The sequence below is a fragment of the Eucalyptus grandis genome, chromosome 8 (genome assembly GCF_016545825.1).
Source record: "Eucalyptus grandis isolate ANBG69807.140 chromosome 8, ASM1654582v1, whole genome shotgun sequence".
Classification (NCBI taxonomy): Eukaryota; Viridiplantae; Streptophyta; class Magnoliopsida; order Myrtales; family Myrtaceae; genus Eucalyptus; species Eucalyptus grandis.
The window spans coordinates 43,494,737-43,516,339 of record NC_052619.1 but is presented as its reverse complement, the minus strand read 5'-3'; the positions used below and the strand labels follow the sequence as shown (position 1 = coordinate 43,516,339).

The 21,603-nt window shown below is 36.2% G+C and overlaps 1 protein-coding gene across 1 annotated transcript; it reads right to left on the bottom strand.

The window, feature by feature from the left end:
• Positions 1-1,639: 1,639 nt before the first annotated feature.
• Positions 1,640-2,698, bottom strand: LOC104414522 (ethylene-responsive transcription factor ERF098). Its single transcript, XM_010025669.3, has 2 exons — positions 2,142-2,698; positions 1,640-1,776 (listed from the first exon to the last, which is right to left on the bottom strand). The coding sequence occupies exon 1, from the start codon at positions 2,604-2,606 to the stop codon at positions 2,169-2,171; it is 438 nt and encodes a 145-aa protein (XP_010023971.1). The 5' UTR covers positions 2,607-2,698; the 3' UTR covers positions 1,640-1,776; positions 2,142-2,168.
• Positions 2,699-21,603: the final 18,905 nt, after the last annotated feature.

Sequence of the window (21,603 nt, the reverse complement as noted above, 5' to 3'; positions counted from 1 at the left end):
TCAATTTTGAATTTTTTTTGTAAAATTAGCACATTTTTTTTAATAAATATGTTTAATATGTTTCTGTGCACCACTCATTAATCTTTGGTAAATATTTCTTATTATGCCAATCAAATCTGTAGTCAATATCATCAAAATGACAAAAAACTTATCAGCTTATTAACATAATTCGAAGACTAAGGTGCACTAAAGAGAGACAAAAAACCAAGAAGCCATCATGGGGCAACGATAAGCCACTCTGGATGTTACCTTTCTAGCCAAAATCACGAAGAGAAAAACATGTCGAACCTCGGAAAAGAGTAGAAAAAAGTCGTCTTATGGTTCCATTCAATTAATTCAAAGCCCAGTTTTGGTCAGGGTCAGAAGAACATTGGGAGGAGTCCTCTCGTCAATTCCTAGCCACAAAAATTTCTGTGGCCAGAAATTCAGTCTCTCTGCCCCTTCCAATCTTTGTCGTCTTAGGCGTCCGTCGCGGGAGGTTAGCATCAATCTAATCGCATCAACAAGCCTAGCCATTTCGCAGCCATCGTCGGTATCTTTCCATTTTCAGCAGCCATTATAGTCTCCCCATGAAATCCCTTTTACAAATTGTTCATGCTTTACTTGACAATTAGCTCATTATGAAGTAAAATTAGTTTATTCAATATTCTTGAAAAGTTAATTAATCCAGTATGAGTTTCTTCATCTTAACTCACCCCCGTTTAAAACACTGAAAATAAATGATTTCGCACTCGAGCTTAGAATATATAGACGTAAGTTATTGATTTGGAGTAAAGCAACAGATGAAAAGAATCTTGCAGGCCAGGGTCGATTGCTTTAACCCTAATACGAACATAATCTCGAATGATAAGGTTCTGATCACTTGGTGATTTTCAGATGATTGTGCGTTTACTTCTTTAGGGAATATATGGCTACTAATAATTAAGAAAAAGTTGGAAGAATATACATAAGTTTCCTTTTTCACAAAATCTCCATTACTGATGAACTGTTGTTTATCTTGAGATCGGAGGTCACGACCTCTCTCCCCAGAGATTTCGTGAACTTCAACCCTAAGATCTTTATTCAAGATTGCCGCATCTCTCGCGCACGCGTGCCGTTACAGAGAGACAGAGAGAGAGAGAAAGCGAGAGAGAGAGAGAGTGGACGACGATGGCGACGATGGCGATCTTTTTCATAGACGTAGGCAGAGATGTAGAAGTCGCGCGATGGCGACCTTTTTCAGAGACGCTGGCATCACGTTTTGCACAATCACAGCTAAGTTAGGAACCTGCTTCGGGCAAAATAAGTAAAATTTAACCTAGAAAATTTAAGACGAATAACTTTACAAAAGTTCAGTGATACAATTACATCTAAAATTATCGTTTTCAGGACGAAGTTTCGAACATCACATCAAAGTTTAAGGATCATTATAATTACATTCACCACTCCTCGATGTGAAAATAGTTTTGGTTTTTTTTTTTTTTAACCCTTGCCCAAAAAAGAGGCTCCAAGAATTATTATGAGTCCATGCCTCTCAAGCTGAAATAGTTTCGAATGTGCTCCGAGGAGGAGGCGACACAAGTCAGAAGTAGCTTTGGAGAGACATATTCTTTGATACACAATAATTTCATCCAAGTAACATATTCTTTCATATTATAGAGTGGTTAGTGATTCTAAGCAATGTTGATGGCCAAATAGTCTTTAGATGCTCCAATCAATGGCTCAAGTTAGTCTTTGAACCTCCATTTTCTTGCGTCACGGTTCCCTTTCAGTCGCTCGGGAATAATTGATCTTTATCTGAAACAGAATGCATTGTATCGTTAGATATTCCCTTTGTCCAAGATCTTCAAAATCTACGGAATAAACTCTCTTGCCCAAAAGAAGTAAACAACATTCAAGAACAGGAAAAAAAAGTCAATAAATATATTAATAGTTTGTCAAAATTTCAAATACTTGAACAATTTCATTCTTTGATCTGGCAAAGCATGGCTTTACCAGATCACATTATTGGCACTCCGTCCAAAACTAATTTCTGGACGTAAATACATAAATAATTCAAATTTAGTTAGTTCATAGCAAAACCCTGAGCACCCAGTTTCTGCTTGGCAAACTGTGAAAGACCTTTTATGTAAATTAAGATAGATGGAAGAACAAGTGCATACAAAACTCAAAACGTGCACAATCGACCCTCATTTCTTCTTTCGCTCTTCTTCTTGCTCAAGAAGCTCCTCCAATATCCTGTCATCCAAGTACTCGAACTCGAAAACCTCCTTCTCTTTCCCCCTCTCTTTCGTATTATGACCCGAAGATGACGACCCCGACGAGCCAGCCATTGAAGCCGCGATCCCAGGTGGGTATGGAGGAGACCCCATGACTTTCTGATAATACTCGTGAGGGAAATTCAGAATCGCCATGTGGCCTCTCATACCGAAAGCCGCCCTATCGTAAGCCCGGGCTGCTTCCTCCGCGGTGTCGAATGTCCCAAGCCACTGGCGTGCTCCGCTCCTATTCGGGTCTCGAATTTCCGCCGCGTACTTCCCCCACGGCCTCCTCCTCACTCCTCGGTACCGCACCTCCTCTTGATCCTTCTCTTGCTGCCTTTTCCCTCTGTTGTGATCGTCTTCCATTATGCGAAAGGTCTACAGACTCTGCAGAGCAAATTGAAATTCAGGGTTGGGAGGGAGATGATTATGTTTCATCTGTGGGTGATATATATAGGTTTCAGAATTTTCCGTGCTAAGCATATATCTCATGCGTGAGCCTCGACGGGTTTAATATTAAATTTAGTCCCGACCAACTTGCGTTTGACTAAGCTGGGCTTTCGGTAATAATCAAATGAAAATGAAAGAGAGAGAGAGAGAGAGAGAGAGAGAGATGAGGACCCTGCTATACCGTCTTGCCCTTCTCGGCAGGTTCTTTTGGATGGCAAATTAAAAATTCGTTTGTTCGACCATTACTATGAAGAATATTGTAATTCAAAGCGAAATTCTTGTGTTAGGACCCTGCTATACCGTCTTGCCCTTCTCGGCAGGTTCTTTTGGATGGCAAATTAAAAATTCGTTTGTTCGACCATTACTATGAAGAATATTGTAATTCAAAGCGAAATTCTTGTGTTAACCCCATTTGAAGTTTACTGGGATGGAGGCATTTGAGCTCTGGGCTGGAATCCTTTTTTACCCATTTCACTTTGTCTTTCCAGATTAGAATTCTCGAATCATATAGATCGTGTCGTCCGAATTCACACCTTTGGGTCTTGCTTTTTGAGGTGGGTCGTGGGGTTATAACATATTCTAGTTAAATTATGAGCAACTAGAACACGGACAGAAGGTTCCTTCGCGTTTTTTCCGCTTCGGCTATCGTAATCCATATCACCATAAAGCAAGGCGAGGTCCCGCAATTATTATGAATCAGAATATTTTATCTGATGTTCTCTTTATATATATTGGATGGTCAAAAACAAAAATACTGAAAAAAAAAAGCAGGGTCCTAAACATAGGAAGAATTACCCAAAAAAGTCCAAAACTTTTTGCGGTTATGCAAATTCAATTCTAAACTTATTATTATTATTTTTTGCCAATTGAGTTTTAAATCTTTTATAATTGTGCTAGTTTAGTCATTCTAGCCAAAATTGATCGGTGGCGTGACAACAAATTTTTTAATAATATTTTATTTTTTAAATTATTTTATTAATTTTTAATCTTTTTACGTTTTTTTCACTCTCTGTTTTTTTTTTTTTCCTCCTCCCTCCACCCCCTCTTCCCTCCTTCTTCCTTTGGCTCGGGGACTAGCCAGCCCTCGTCGATCGCCGGATTGAGGTGGCGGGTGAACTCGCCGCTTGTCGTGACTTTTGGGCGAGGGCAAGCTCGCCCGGACCATTAGCAAGGCTAGCCCTTGTTGGATCTAGTGAAGGCTCGCCTTGCCAAACCCAACGATGGTGAGGCCCCCCTCGCCAGATTTGACGAGGGCTCGCCTTGTCGTCGTTGGGTGAGGGGCGAGGACTCCCTTGCTCTTGTAGGGTGAGGGGGAGCTCCCCTAACCACTAGTGGGGCAAGCCCTTGCTAGAGCTGGTGAGGGCTCATCTCACCAGCTCGAGCGACGGCAAGGCCCCCTCGCCGAATCTGGCAAGGACTCACTTCGCTATCACTCGGGCTAGCCAAGCGAGCCCTCGCCAAATCCGGTGAGGACTTGCCCCACTAGTGGTTTGGCGAGCTACCCCTTGCCCAATGACGGCAAGGTGAGCCCTCGCCGGATCCGACGAGGGCTTGCCTAGCGATGGTGAGGCAAACTCGCATGCTCGTCTCAATCTGGCGATTGGTGAGGGTTGGCTGGTTGTTGAAGCCAAAGGAAGAAGGAGGGAGGAGAAGGATGGAGGATGGAGGATGGAGGAAAAGAAAAAGAGAGAAAAAAAGGTAAAAAAGATTAACAAATTAATAAAATACTTCGAAAAAGTAAAATATTATTAAAAAAATTTGTTGCCAGTGTTGACCGACGACCACATCAGCGTCGGCCGACCAATTTTGGCTTAAAGGATGACGCCGACCAATTTTGGCTTAAAGGACTGAATCGACATAATTGTAAAATGTTTATGACTCAATTGGCTAAAAAAATAAGTTTAGGACTAAATTGACACAATTATAAAAGGTTTATAACTTTTTTGTAATTTTCCTCCTAAATATCAAATGGGGTCCCCTCGAGCTTTTGTGCGATCAGAGTTCCTGTTTCTAATGGCCCAACAGATCTTCCGAAAGTTACGTCCAGCAGGAAAGTGGCGTGATTTTGGCAGCATATCGACTAAAGTAACGTTATATATATCGTTGACCAGACAACAGATTGAAACCTCAAAAACGCAAAGGGCTTCTTGTTCTCTGTCAAAGAAAATCCGTGCCATGCAAGCATGTACTTAGTGGAACAATCTTAAAAATATGTTGGGAAGATTCTACTACGTGGGCGATACGGTGAACTAAGACAACTCGGAGAAGGAACTTATGCTTTTCTTTCCACGTGGGTTTTGTCGGTGAATGTGTTAGGAAAGATATGGTTTTTTTTTTTTTTTTTTTTAATTTGGTCAGAAAAGAGAGATGGAACTTTTTTTTTTTTTTTGGAACTTATTAGTTACGCTTTTGAACTTGGATTGCGGGGGAATTGGGCCGAACGGCAGGCATACGCATCATGGAAAGATTTGTTACATACAAGTTCCAATGAAGTTGTTATGAAATGAAAACTCTTATCTAGATGAATTCATATACCAATATAAAAATTGTATATATTTTGGTGCTTGAATCTTTCTTGTGTAATGATATTTTCTTGCACCGTCGATGTACCAAACAGAAGTCCTTAACACCGTCCCCACTCTTGGCACCTCATATCTACCTGCATCCTCAATTTAAGAAATTAACAATATGCACCCTGATTTAATTCTTTATCACAAGCTTCATCTGTCACCCATCCATGTTTGCTTTCTCAACCGCCCTCTCATCCATGCTAAGGATGGAGAGTAGGAGCGGCCGCGATGGCTGGAAGAGGCAACAGAAGTGGCACGTGACCACGGTGGAGGAAGAGTGGACAGAGATTGGAGCAGAGGGGAGAGCTACGTTAAGGGGAGGGCGTGGGGGTTGGGTATGCACAATGGCAAATGGGTCTTTTTCAGTGGAGTTTTTGTTTTTTTTTGTTTCCGGGTACATATTGTAGAACTTGACAGATAATGATGCAAGTTGATTTGACTGCAAAAAGTTGGGAATGATTTTGCAATTATTCCTGTTCAATTCAACTGGGTGTATTGACTGCGTCGGCGCACCCATGTTTGAATTTGTAGTTCACGTGAGAAAGAGAAAACGATTTCATGGTTTACTCCTACAGTTGGCGCAAACTTTAAGGTTCTATATTCATGTTCATAAAAGCAATGACCAGTTTAACTGCTTTTTGGCATTCAATTTGGTAGGACATTTATGGCAAGAGAACTGAAACTCTATTGTTTTTTTTTTCTTGGTCGGTTACTAAAACTCTATCGTTGACCCTTGTATGTCAGCACGTGGGTGCTTGCCTTTTTTTTCGATGGCCGATTGTATGCAAATTAATAGAAGAATAGAAAAGACAACTGAACTACATGAATCGATTGGTGTAAGTTACATTTTCGGGAAGAACAACAAAAAATTTCACTATAACTCTTCTTTTGACATTAAGACATGCAAAACACACACACACACACACACAAAGGTAAAGTGGGTTAAAATGTGTGTACTTAATTAATTTCTACGATTGAATTGATCATTGCAAGTATGAATGTGCATTGGTCCTAATCCAATTCTAGAACCGAACCTAATTGGACTGGACTAGCTGATCTAGGTGGTTCCCGTAAGAATTGGTCTACTTCCAGATTCCATAGATTTGGAACTGGCAATAATCATTTAGTTCTCGATTCCTTATGTGGAATCAAATTGTCATAATCTAACTTGCGTGCTTGTTTTCCTTTTTTATTTATATAATATTTTCTTCCAGACTCTAGTAAAGCGGTTTTACTTGTTTGAATGGTAAAACCCTAAATTGAACAAAGCATCACTCTCTCACTTCCCTCTCTCGCTCTCAGCTCTCAGCTCTTAGCTCTTAGACTCTCTCATGGACCCTCCAACACTTGGTTTTCTCACTCTCGCCTCTCAAGTCCCTCCGTCTGTTGGTAGCTCTCGTATCTCGGTCTCCGTCATTCCTCTCACACTTGAAGCGTGGCATGACGAGTCTAGGGAGTGCCGGACCGAGCAGAAGCACGACAAAATTTCAAAGCACTTCACCTGTCGGTAACCTAAGCAAGCATTTACGATATTAATTAGAGTTCTTAGTCGAGATATCCGTGTCAAGTTCATATTTGGTGATTTCGAGAATGATCTCACCTTGTATGGTGGATAATAGCTCGCTGTTGTTTCTTTGTTATGTTAATTACTTGAATTGAGATTTCTTTTATTGAACACTGTAATTGATTTTGTGATTGGATTGTCAAATGATATAATATCTGCGATTTGGTTGTCTGCTTTGTATCAGAGCAAACTTCTCAATGTTCATTGTCTTCTTTGTATCTATATACGTGTGGATGTCCTATCGTGCACAGGTAAAGATATAGAAAAACCAGGAAAAAAAATAGTGTGGGTTCCCAATTCCACAAACTAGGAACCGACCTAGTACAGTTTAGTTCCCAATTCCAAAGTGAAAACTATTCGATTCTGAAATTGATCACCCCTAATTGCATATCAGTGGTGTGCATCCTATCTTGAGATTTTGACTTTTCTACTAGAGCGTTAAATGCTACTTCTTCTGTTGTGATGATTGCCTAGCGTGTCTGAGAATATTACTCCTGATGCTGAAATTCCCATACCTATGTATTTTCCCACATTTGCTTCAGTCTTGTCAAAAACTCGAGGGAAGGAAGGAGAGAGAGCGAGCGAGCAAGTTAGCATTTGGTTCCAGGACCAGATAATCCAATCTTTGATTGTGCATGTACTTTGAAACTACTAACATTAGCTCTTGCTTTTGCTTAGATAAGGATTTTTTTTTTTCTTGAAGAAATTGTGAACGCGAACAGCATTTTTTTATGAGCATATGGAAACAACATTTATTACGTACATACTAATAGAATGTACATAAGTCCAAATAGACTTTGTTAATCCATCTACAAGTCTAATATATGATCTAGGAACTTAAATCAACAGACGTTTAGGTAAGGTCTTAATATTTAATGAAAGAACGTATAGTCCAACAATATGAATGCCAGCAAGGGAATATCGGAAGGTGGAAAAAAGACAACGAGGGCATATTAGTCATTTACGATGGTTCTAATAGTTTTTTTTTTTTTTGGTTAGAAAATGGTTCTAATAGTTAAAGCCATGAAAGAAGCAATTAAGGGTTACAAAAGAGGCTTGGGAAAATTACAAATTTAGTCCTAAATTTATTGTATAGATGTTAATTTGGTCTTGAACTTTTTAAGTTTGCCAAAGTAGTCTTAAATCATTACATAAAATTTCAAAGAAAACAGTACAAAAAGTCCTAAAAATTAAGTTTTTGTCAATTCAATCCTAAATTTTTAATTTTGCTAATTGAGTTATAGACATTTTCACATTTGATAATTGAGTTCATCCGGTTAATTTTGGCTATAAATTATTGATATAGATATCGACCATTTTACGTGATACAATCAACATTGATATAGACAATTTTTAATAATAATTTAATTTTTTTTTTGAAATTTTGTTTTTTATTAATTTTGTTTTTTTTTTTTTTTATCTTTTCTTTTGTTCGCTCTTCCTTCTTTTCTTTCTTTTTTTTTCCCCTTTTTCTCTTCTTGTCTTTTTCTTTTTCTTTTTCATTTTCCCTTTGGCCTCGCCATAGGTTGATGTTGGCCTCCCCTCGCCATAGGCCAGCGACCTTTGCTGACTATCGATGAGGCCTAATGGCAACTAGCAAAGGGAAAAAGAGAAAGAGAAAGAAGAAAAGAAAAAAAAATAGAAAAGGAAAAAAATTGCAAAAAAAATTATAAAATCCAAATCGGCGTCGGTTGTACCATGTAGAATGAATGGCACCCATGTCAATAAGTTTTGGTTAAAATTGGCTAGATTGACTTAATTAACAAAACAAAAAAAAATATATGATTGAATTGGCAAAATTGAAATGTTTATGACTTAATTGATAAAAGTATAATATATTTAAAACTTTTTGGAAAAATTTTATTAAAATTTCAATGTAATTTCCGTTAAAATCGCTGATGTGACATGAGTAAATTTGTCCACACCAATGTGTCATGTATGACAACCTAGAAATGACTAAATGACACGTTAGCCATACGGGCAATTGACCAAAAAGACTATCTTAAAACTTAGTACAAAGGTTTAGAAGTACATTAAAAAATTGGAGAAATCTAGGATTACGTTTGCATCTATGTAATTTGCTTAGGAATGATTAGGTAATCATCCCAAAAGTCTCCGTATTTTATGTTTTGTGAAAGAAGCAGCCTACCATTCCAACTTCTTTCCGTGATATTCAAGGAATTTTGAGAATGCAATATCTCCTTATTATGTATATTTGAAGAGTGTTTGGAGTCTTTCTTGACGACTCACGCTTTAAGTCCTCAAAGTCTCAGAATAACAACTCTTTCTTTATTTTGTTTTGGAAGCTAGAGAAATGAGTGACAAGCAATGAACTTAACCACAAGAAGGTATATCAACTAGACGGTGCCCAGAGCAGACATGTGAAGAAGCGAACTAGGAATTGGCTCGGTACCTTAGACTAAGCTACAAAACAAATGCAGCCTTAAAATTGGACGCCAAATGGGGAGGGAAAGAAAGAGAAAAATAAGTGAATGAGACTTGGACAGCGGGGACATAGCTTTGTGCTCGAGAGCCATGGTTAATTTAGTGAATAAACTTTTTTTAGCTAGCGAGACAATTTTATCTGCTGATTTAGGTGTTTGAAATACATTCAACTTTAATTTCACCTATTGCAATTCTCTAAGTTTTAAGCTATTTACTCGAGCTTTAACTTGTGCCTCCACTACCGCAAAGCACGGTACTCCAGTGGTAAAGAAAGTCACACTGTCCTCCATATGGTCACAAGTTTGAGCCACATCTTGAATGCTTTTGGCCAGCTTTTGTCTTAGCCATTTACTTCATTTTTTGGAGAGACTTCCCAACTTCTAACATGTCAATGTCACTGCAATGTCAAGCTTGCACACCTACAGATAGATTAAGTTGTTATTTCCCAAAGTAAATATTTTGTAATGTGTGTAAGGCTCCTTAAGAGACTAGCTGCACTAGTCGCCCCTCCAAAAAAACACTTACGCTACTACAATTGGGATTGTGCATTTGATGAATACAAGATCAGCTTTGTCCTTGTCATAAGAAAAAGAAACTTATACCTGACATAGGAAGTCATGCAAAGTTTAAAAAGTTATCGTTTACAAGTATCCTTGAAACACTTATTTCATCAAATATGTCTAAAAAAAAACAATTTCAAAGCATTAACTACGCTTGATACAAAAAAAAATATATATACTGTTTGATTGAGAATAATTACAAGACGAGTCCTTAAACTAGTCAACCTTCATGTAATTAAATCCTTATAAAACTTGTTTTTATTCGTATAGGTCTTATAACTTGCAACCTCGATACGCTTTCCACCCTCCATTGCGTTGATGGACAAATTCGAATGAAAGTTTTGTAATTCGATTGGATGAAGCTGACGATGTTTAGCCCACAATTGTTTATGTTCAATTGATTATAAGTTCCTTGAGGTTAGCAAAACCAAGTGTAAAAGTGCGGTCCACCTGTTGGTCATTTTTTCCAAGAAATAGGTGGAACATTCTGGATTGGGCTAGAACTGCGTAGGATCTAATCAATCCCATGGATGGAAGATTTCTGTGGGTGAAAGAAGGAAAATTTTGCAAATATTATATGATGCCTTCTGAGACCGAGTCAAAGCAAAGTTCGGGTTCGACCCTCCATTTGCCTTTGCCAAGTTCTCCCGCGGAGACGTCGGCTCGTGTGTCACCTCACGTCACAAAACCCCAATGATGACTTGCCCAACGAGTAGAGGGTCCCGCCGTTCGAATAGCCAGCAGAAGTTCAAGATTGATATTTCCTCATCTTGGGTCAATACCGAAAGATATTTTTAAATTGATGCCTTCATACCACATTTACTTTAAATTAATTTTTCTTAAATTTTTTTAAATTGATACACTTATATTAAATTACCCTAACATTGTTTTTAGTCATAAAAAATTTCAATGGTGATATAGTTGTGCCACATTTACCCTAATTTTATCCTAAAATTTTGGTAAATTTGTCAATTTGGGTTTTGATGATGCCAAAATCCATGATTTATGTGGTACAAGCATATCAATTTGAGATTTTTCGTATTATAAAAATTTATTTAGAGTAAATTTAATACAAATGTACTAATGTGAGACTTTTTATGATGTCGAACTATCTTTTAGGAGATAAAAAAGATGACCAACATCGCAACCTTGATCTGCGAGTGGTCCACCTCATTATGGAATATATGATTTTAGTCAATATAATTTAATCTCCCAAGAAGATTTTACAAAAAGGAAAATTATTATTTTGATTATAATAAGAGTCTCGTACCCGCTAGCCCTAAAATATTCAATTCAAGTAATAATACTTAATCTGCTGGGAAGTGATTACGTAGGTAAAACATATGGATGATTATATTACTTAAAAAGCTTTAGTAAGTTATTTTTTTGTTGCCTGAACAGTTTCGATAATGATTAGCTTGTTAACACACTCAAGAAAACATTATTATATTATTTAAAAAAAAATTACTAAGATTTTTTTTGTCGTGTGAACAGTTTTAGTAATGATTAGCTTGTTAACACACTCAATACAACATTATTATATTACTTGAAAAGTTTTTAGTAAGATCTTTTATTCTATATATATTTCGGTTGCTAAAACAAGTTTTTTTTTTTTTTTTTTTTGTGACTCGAGAACCGCCGTATAGCCAGCAGCCGACGGCGTAAACCTGGGGCAACTCGAGGGGATCCACATTCCCTGGACCGCGATAGTTGCTAAAACAGTTTTAATAAGATCTTTTAATAGAAATTTATTTCCTCCATCCAGACTTAACGAAGACAGGTTGGTGACATTCATGTTCTTTACCGACTCATCAAAAGATGGGGAGAAATATGCATCGATGTCTCCTTGTAGAATTGACCCAGTTATTCTTTTTTTTTTTTTTTTAAATATTTTCAAAAGATGGGGAGAAAAATTGTTTAGAATTGACCCCAGTTATTCTTTTTATATTTTCTAAATTGTTTATTCCAATAATCAAAAGATGGGGAGAAATATGCATCGATGTCTCCTTGTAGAATTGACCCCAATTATTCTTTTTTTATTTTCTAAATTGTTTAAGTTGACGCCAATAATCAAAAGATGGGGAGAAATATGCATCGATGTCTCCTTGTAGAATTGACCCCAATTATTCTTTTTTTATTTTCTAAATTGTTTAAGTTGACGCCAATAATCAAAAGATGGGGAGATATATGCATCGATGTCTCCTTGTAGAATTGACCCCAATTACTCTTTTTTAATTTTCTAAATTGTTTAAGTTGACTCCAATAATCAAAAGATGGAGGAAATTATGCAATCAAAGTGACCCTACCTTAGCCTTAAAAGCCCAAATTACATTATTAAAGAGGACCAAAGTTGAAAACCCTAATTTTCCTTTTAAGTTTGAAAAAGGATAAGCAAATAAAAAGTAACTCTTAAGAAGCAACTTTGAACTTTGCCTCCAATGAAGATTCCCACTATCTGAATGCAATACTTATTCTTAAAATAATTAGTTTTAAAAACCTCTACCTGAGGTGTCCTCTTTGTCGACGTGGTGATTTTCCTTACGTTAGAATGGAAAATCAGGTTGTAATAATTGAACGTGTTTGGCGTCTTCTGGGATGGATTTGCACATGCTATTAATAGGTACCTCAAAAAGTTCACATCTGAACCAGCCGACGACACATTGTTAAAAGCTATTACAAGTACCTTGATAACAATGAGGTGGTTGGCCTAAGTTGGATAAGACTTACTCTCACGTGATTTATTACCTTCTCGGCCACAAGTTTGAATCTCTCAGCAACTCCTAAATCAAGAAACCCCAAGTTCATCTATGGTCTAGATTAGACTTGTATATCAAGCATATATTAACTCTGATTTTTTCTCAACTCGTATTTTGGTGGTGCAGCAGTGACAGACTCGCAAACATTGAGCAGAAACTGTTGCTCAAACCAAACATTCTGGCTGTGGCTATAGAACTACAGTGGTAGCGCTCAGGAGGCGTCTCTGCTAGTGGCCCCTTCCGGCCCATCTTGCCAATAACCAGAAAAAACCTTCCTCAATTCTAAATCCGTTGCAATTATTGCAATAGTCAATTTTGTTCTCGGGCCTTTAAATTTGATAGTTTCAGCCCATCTAAGAAATTACTGCGATAATCAGATAGCACCTACAGGTGGCTCCGAAAAAGGGCTTGCTGAGTAACTTACGTGGGCCTTCTTTTCATCCGAACGGGTCAAGAGGAAATCGTAGCAAACGTCATCATGGCCTATGGGCCATAAGGCCCGAGGTCATAATGCTATTTTCGATGGCAAAGGTCGGGCACTTTTGGACCTTCTCAACCATGTTAAAACAACCTATCCCTGATAGACACATGGCCAGAAAAAGGCCGAAGAGGAACGGCCCATTTGCTTGAAATGTTGTGTAATTATATGTCATAATTAGGCGGTGGGCTGGATCGAAATTGGTCCAACCCAAAATTGACCTATCTAATCTGTATTGATTCATTTTCATACAGTACAGTTTTAAGGACTCAAACCCAACTTGACCCATGCTCAAATAATACCTCAATCTAACTCATCACCAAACTACCACCTTAGTCTTGGAATTGATCTCTGTGTGTGTTGTTTTTTTTTTGTAAAAGGTAAGTATTGATCTCTGTGTGTGTTTGTCTGTGCACCAAGGATATATTGATTTTACATAAAAATTTCAGAGAGTTAAACTCTTAAATTGTACTAGAAAAAGTTATACAAAAATATAAGGTTAATGAATAAATTTCATCCATGGTCAATGATATTTCATAGATTTTGCAATTAGATTTTTTGAATCTTGATTTCAATTACCAAATGCATTAAACTTTCAATTTTAATTTGCAAGCACTTTTTAGAACTTCACCAATTTTCCGGAAAAATATTAACAGTGGAGTCAGGTGGTAATGACGTGTCATCCAAAAAATTCATGTCATGCTCATCACTTAAGTAATGCATTGAAAGATTCGCTTCTGAAATTCATTAGGTATAATGGCAATTAAAATTTGATAATTTAAATTTAAACCATGAAAAGAATTTACCTTATGTTAGTGATAGTTGGTAACTTTAATGTTTTTTGAGGGCCAGTGGCTTATAAACCGCTAACAAGAAGTGGGTATAATCTGGATCGAGAGAGAACGTGCAAGGCAAGTCTTGAAATGGGTTAATACAATAAAAATGGGCCTGAAATGGGTATGTCCAACCTACAAAAACCCATATGTAGTTAGACATTTATTTTTTGGATCCATTTGAATCTGTTTTAAAATTTTAAACAACCCACGTGGGACCCGACCCATTAAACATGAGGTAAAAAAAGTAGGGAAAATGTCACAAATAGTCCCCGAACTTTCATCTAATGTTCAATTTCATCAATAAGATTTCGATTTGTTCAATTTGATCCTTGAACTTTCATCTAATGTTCATCTAGTCCATAACTATTTGAAAATGAACCAATTTTCATTTTTTTAATATACCAAACTAGTTTTTTTTATAAATAAAAAAATACCAAACTAGGTTTTTTTTTTAGTAAAAAAATACCACATTTATGCAAAGTAATAAAGGTAAATATTTCTTTCCTTTCTCCATATTAAAACAAATGGAAAAAGGGACATTAATAATTAAAAAAAAGGTGAATATTGTATTTTGATTTATTTTTGTATATGCAAATTACTTGAATAATGTACAAAAACCCATCAATCGATTTTTTTTATGGACTTCACCGAAAAGGGAAAAATTGATTGATGGGCTTTTGTACATTATTCAAGTAATTTGCATATACAAAAAGAAATCAAAATACAATATTCACCTTTGGTTATTATTATTGTCCCTTTTTCCATTCATTTTTAATATGGAGAAAGGAAAGAAATATTGACCTTTATTGCTTTGCATAAATGTGGTATTTTTTCAACAAAAAAAAAAAACCCAGTTTGGTATTTTTTTTTTACTTAAAAAAACAATTTGGTATTAAAAAAAAAAGGGAAATTGGTCAATTTTCACATAGTTATGGACTAGATAGAACATTGAATGAAAGTACAGGAACCAAATTGAGCAAATCAAAAGCTTATGAATGAAATTTAATATTAAATAAAAATTCAAGGACCATTTGTGACATTTTCCCAAAATAGGATTTCATACCCATTTTGCCACCTCTAGTCTTATTTGTAATGATATCAGTTTCCTCGATTTTTACAATGCAAACACATACATTTAATAAAGAATATTTCAATCTTCAAGATATTTATTATGTATAGTAGAAAAGTAGCACGTTAAAAACTGTAAAGTTTTACTTAATAATCGACCTCTAGATACTTGTTAACCGAATCTATTGAATAGTTTATTGAGTCGATAACAACCTGTTGAAAAGTAATGGATAGACAGGTGAGATGGGAAGAATATTATAAACAAAAAGAATCGATTTTATAGCTTTTGCATAAATTTTCTATAAAAGAAAGGGATGAAAAAGGGTGAAGCACTATATATTGAATAGTTAATTACAGTTAGACGTCCTGTCTACCAAAGTAACTTGTCATGCTTGCTAATGATCAGACGTTGCTTTTTACACAAGACAGATGAAACCTAGGAATGTCGAAATGACGAATTGGACTAGATAGTGATTGATCAAGAGGATCCCGAAGGTAACAAAACCCACCGCGACACGTGCAGCATATACCGAATTAAAAAATCATGGGTTCTTCCTGGTTCTTCGATATGATCCCACTTTGACCAGGTGATTTGAATCGTGGAATTTGTTCTCTTGGTGAATTGTATCGTGCACAAGAATTCGAAACACAAAGTTGTTCTCTCTAACCGGATCGAGCAATTATTGCTTTTCGGATGTCTCCACAGCAAGTATGATAAGCTTTTGTATTCAATCACCTTTTTCCTTTTTCTCAGATACAATGAGCTTAACCATTACAGTATAGTGCGTAAAAGTGGCTCTTGATCTGGACTTGCTTTTCTCGTGTGAACTCAGGGGTTCCAAGGCATCTAATATATTGTCTCAGGCTAGAATTGAGTGGAAAATTTCTAAAATAACTAACGTACCATACCGTATCATTCTTTTACAACTGTCTTGCGTTGTAATACAATAAATTATTGTGATGCTGTGAAACAACTTTACAATGTTTCATGATGCTTTTTGTATTACTTACGACGAAATACTGTGATATTGTGAACAACTTTAAAGATCGGTAAATAGATAATTTTTGTTAAACCGATCGATAACTACTTTGAGATATTATGAATGAGAGAGAAATAATGTTGAGATTGGTAGAACTTAAGAGAATTCATATAAAGTGTAGGCATCATCTCATGAGAAGATTTTTTGCGCCCACCTAACAATCTACTAGCTCCCTTGGGACTCACTTTGGAAGGGTAGCAATACTTACATGGTTACAAAAAGGAAAGGATTTATCATGATAATTGGGTTAATTGCGAGTACTATCAAAGAGTTATCTCATACCAGCATCTTACATCGCTTTTTGGTCTTCTAGATAAATGTCTTGGTAGCTGACAGGTTATGATGGTCGGCTATGTACCCTTTTTTTAAAAAATTCTTTTGTTGATTTTCAGTCCTTTTGTAAGCCCCGCATCCGAGAGGCATTGATGTCCAGTTTATGATCAATGTCTCAGGGGAACTCTTGCCACATTTTCTTGAAAAGGGAAAATTTTGAACTTATTTTCAGTTAATCGTTTTTTGTTTAAATTATCTACCAAAAAGAGGGGAAGAAAACGAGGTAAAGCACTATAAATTTATTAGGTCGTTTCGGTAATTTGGGCCATTCTTATGCCTAATAAGGTACTTCTAATTCGACAAAAAAGAAAAAGAAAAAAGGTACTTACTCATGCTTGCTAATAACCAGACCTTGCTTTTACCCTGGAGACAATTGAAACCTAGGATTGTACTAAATGACAGATTAGACTAGTTAGTGATCACAAATAACCTGGGACGATTACGTGCAGCATATGTCCAAGTTTTGATCCTGGGTCTTTTCTTCTTCGATTAGATCCCACTTTGACCAGGTGATTTGAATGATGGAATCGGTTCTTTGGTGAATTGTATCGAGCGCAAGAATTCGAATACATAGTCGTTCTCCAGAACCAGATCGAGCCATTATTGTTTTTCGGATGTTTCAACAGAAGAGATGATAAGATTTGGTAATGAATCACCCCCTTTTTCCTCAGATACATTGAGCTTGACCATTAGGGTTTATGCCTAAAAGTAATCCCTAATCTAGATGAGAACAAGTAGGCCTTTTCTCTGGTGGGAACTAAGAGAGGATTTAAGGTATCAAGAACATTGTCTTTTACCGGGTGAAGTTGATTGGCGAATTTTTAAGGCATGTACAGCAGTTTCACATTTGATTAAGGCAAATGGTCGTGACGTTGTGAAACAATTTTAAAACATATCATCGCTTTTGTTCACTTCTAACTTTGCCATTGAAACTAGAAAACATAGAAGTCAGATCCAATGGATAATTATTGACCGACTTACCATCTACGATATCATCAAACTAAATATACTCATTCTCTTTATCATCACCATCCTTACTTTTATTTTTCCATAATGCTGCAGCATTTCTCGTTCATGATTTTATATATCGTCGATTCTTCATCACTAAGGTGTCAATGCGCTATAAGAAACTTGAGTAAGTTTAACTCAAGAAAACGTACCCCCATCCATAAGTGTTCACGTGGTAAAATATAAATTACCTTTTTGAGCTTTATTAGACTCACAAGTCATGTCGTATTATGTTATCTTATAAAAATATTCCACAAGTAATATTTTAACTCCTGGACTTTGACATTAGTCATAAATTGTTCCCTGGCTTTTCAGTTTTTGCAATGTTGTCCTTCAAGTACGATCTTACAATCGGTTATTTGACTACTGCATTTTTCCAATGAATCTTCGGCCACGTGCTTCCACATGATTAATTTGCGCCTCTTATGGAAGGCAACTCCTTCCGACTATAAAGGGCGAAATACATTTAAATGAGCACTCCCTCACTGTATACTTGGGCCCATGAAAACTAGGTTTCATGATTGCATGAAGAAAATTAATAGATTGGGGCACTTTAGCCATTGAATTACCGCAAAGATCTTTTTCTCATTAATTATAATGCGGAAAAATTGTCAAAATTCCAAAATCGTACTTCTTCCCTTGTCGAATTCCCTCTCTTTCCACCAAAAAATTAAAATTAAACTTAAAAAATTAAAAAATAAAATAAAAATAAAAGAAAAATAAAAACGAAAGAAACTAATTATTCCTATATTCCTTCCCCTCAACCTCTTCTATTTCTGACCAACAGGGAAAAATCATTTTCTTCGTCACCACTTCCTTACTTTTAGTTTTTCCAAATGATTTTCCTCATCTCCTCAAAACAATTTCCAAACAAAGGACCGTCGCACACGTATATATGCTAGTGATGGAGGGAGGGATGAGCATGGTCGATTGTTAATCACACATCTTGATCTTTTTTTTTTTTTTTTGGTTATTTTATTACCTTAGACTCCATATATTTTGTGAGAAATTTAATCATATTGAAAATATTTTCCAAAAAAACATTTTTCAGAACATGTGACAATATTTTTCAGTATTTAGTTGAAATCTGACTCAAAATTATTTTTTGTTGTTGGGAAGAAGAAAACTCACTTCCTAAATAGACACACACTATTTGGACGCTAGTGAATTGGGCACCAGCATTGACGTTTCAAGCCTAGCCTCTATGGACTCAGCCCAGTCTCAATGGACCCAAGCTCAGGCAATAGGGATCCAAGCAGAGGCACAAGTTAGAGACCTCCGTGTTTATGCCCAACTACCTAGCACCCTAGCCTAGGTTCATGGAGGCTTGGCTCGGGTCCACATAGAATAGACTTGGGACTTTAGTGTTCAGGCTTGGTCAATAGAGGTCAAACCCAAGTCCATATAGGTTGGGCTTGAGACCCTGGTGTCCATGCTTCAGTCCTTGATGCTCGAGCCTATGTTCATTGAAAGCAAAATTTGATCCTTAAGGCACTAATTATGTCTACTAAAATTGATAAAAAAAAATAATAATACCTTTCAACACAGTTCATATTGTACACTTTTTGTAAACTATTTGCTTGATGGGACAAGATTTTAGGGGTAATGATGCCAATAGTTCTTCAATTTCTTACTCATTGTTCAATGCTATTTCTGAACCTTTTTTTTTTGGGCCCAATGCAATCCTTGAGCTGTCTATTTTTGTTCAATGTGGTATTTCTGTTGAAATTTTAACAAAATACTGTCATGGCCATTAAACTTATTGACTTTTTGTTCTTTTGTTCGATTCTATCCTTGAATTTATTTGTTAATTCAATGGTGTCTTTGAACTATCATGTTTAGGTTCTTTTTCTCTAATAGGGGTCATCAAATGTTCTTTAAGATAAATTTTGTTGACACTTATCTAGGACTAGTAATTTTATACCACACCCTTTTGACACAACATACACACTACACATGTTGATATGTTTGAATAAGCATAATCTGATGAACAATAATCATGTAGGTATATATCAACCCTTAAATGTTGCGCGTGATGTAATCCATTTAGTTTACGTGTTATTATTGGGCTTTAATGTTTTGACAAAATTAATAAACATTTGTGGTTATGATTTAAATCTGATATGACATGGCGCAATTGAGAGAGAGAGAGAGAGAGAGTAAATTGAACAAATAACTATAAACCAGATGGAAATTGAACAAAAATAATGACCAGTCATAAACTAAATGGAATATTCCGTTGACATCATTAGATTCTATCTATGATTTTAATGGAATGATCACAATCAGCCACTTTTTAAAAAGCTCCGGGATAATTTTGAATAGAAAAGGGTTCAAGGATGATATTTAATAATGAGCAAAGATTCAAGAACTACTAATGTCACTATCCTCCAAAATTTATGATTCGAAATATATATAAGTTCTCTGAAGAAGTGCTCGAAAGATCATCTTAGAAATAGTCATGAATAACATTAAACGCCAAACCTTTTTCCCCTCCAAACCCCAAGACTGCTGGTTGAAAATATCATTACTAAAGCAGGCACACTACATTGGGGACGATCCACACTTAAACAAAGAGTTACAAGATGTCCTGCATTTTTCAAAATGTAACTTAAGACTCGAAAGGTTATCTCATAAGACTTACTGATGTGGCATCATTCGCAAGTAAATCAGAGTTACAATAGTAACTAGCAAGTTCACAAAAATAAAGGTCAAATAAATTTTTCCCTCTAAATTCTCTGTTCAAGAATGGAATTAATTTCTTTTCCCTTTCCCTTTTCATTTGATTTTTCCAAGAAAATTAAAGGCCAGAAAATTATCGCAGGTAATCTACTCAAGCAAAGACTAATCAAACTTGAGTGGAACTTCTTGTCCCCTTTACCCCCCAGGAGATGCCTTGAAAGTGATCCCAAAATGGACTTTCCTAGAAGCTTCAATTTCACGGGCACCTAACTCAATTTGGACCTGTGAGAGGAAAATGTCACTGTCAAAATATTAAAATAGTATCCCATTTTTCTTGGAGGACCATCAAAAACCTCAACACTACCTCTGAGTTTCGACGACTTTTGGTGCATTATTGCCTTTTTCTTACTTGCCTTTGAGCTTTCAAGGGCTAGGGGATCTGTATCTAGAGACCTTTTATAGCCACCCTTTTCAGGAGTGATCGATGAATGCGATGGTGATTTGATTCTTGTATCACCATCGTTGGAAGAATGCAGATGAGAATTCTGGGGAGTCGTTGTGATGAAGTGACGTGGGGTGAAGGAGAGAGTCACGTGGAACCGGCAGCAAATTATGATTTTTCATGTAGAGGTTTCACATGAAACTTAGAGACACAAGGGAAATACATCGACAATCATGGGTTTTTGTCCTTCAATGTGTGAAGAGAGAAGGTCTCAATTGTCAACAAGGGTTGGCCTCTAATGATAGCCTCTCTTGTTTCATTGTGCCAAATTCATATCACTTGATACATCAAATATTCTGATTCTAACGTGAGCGACTTGCCAATGACTCATAAAGTAGGATTACCGAATGTGAAACATTATTCCAATGACCCGACAAAAGTTTCAAAAGATATATCTTATATGTTAAAATGCTCAATCCAAAAGTTTTAACTAATAAATGTAAGGAAACTGCATATATAAAGAGCATAAAACCCTATTGTCAAGTGATGTGAAATATTTTAACACCTCATCTCATATGTAAATTGAATTGAAAATTCGGAGTAACACATGGAATTCATAAAAGCAAAAAATGGTAGAACCTGACTCTAATATTATATTAGGATGCGCAACCTAAAAGCTTAAACTAATAAGTGAATGGAGATATATATGTGAAAAGTATATAAATTCCATTGTCAAACGATGTGGGATATTTCAATACTTTGAACTATTTTTGAGTAGCTTTCATTCAGAAAGATAATAAGCAAATTTAAAACCGAACCGGTGCAATGGTAAAAACATTTGATGGCATATTAAACTATATGTCCAAATTCATATAACCATCACCTTCTTTTGAATTCCAATTTGCCATGCCAATCTCTCCTAGAATTCTCTTGTTACAAGTACTTTCACATTCATTGATTGAATGTCCAAGCGATAACAATGAATTTGTTGACTTGACCTGACCCGACTTTCGTTCTTCAGGAAAAATTAGGATGAGTGCTCATCAAAAGCACGAAACGACGTCACTGGGTGGTGAAAACAATACTATTGTCGCATTAGCGCAACGTAGTCAAGACTCGGTGGCATGATTA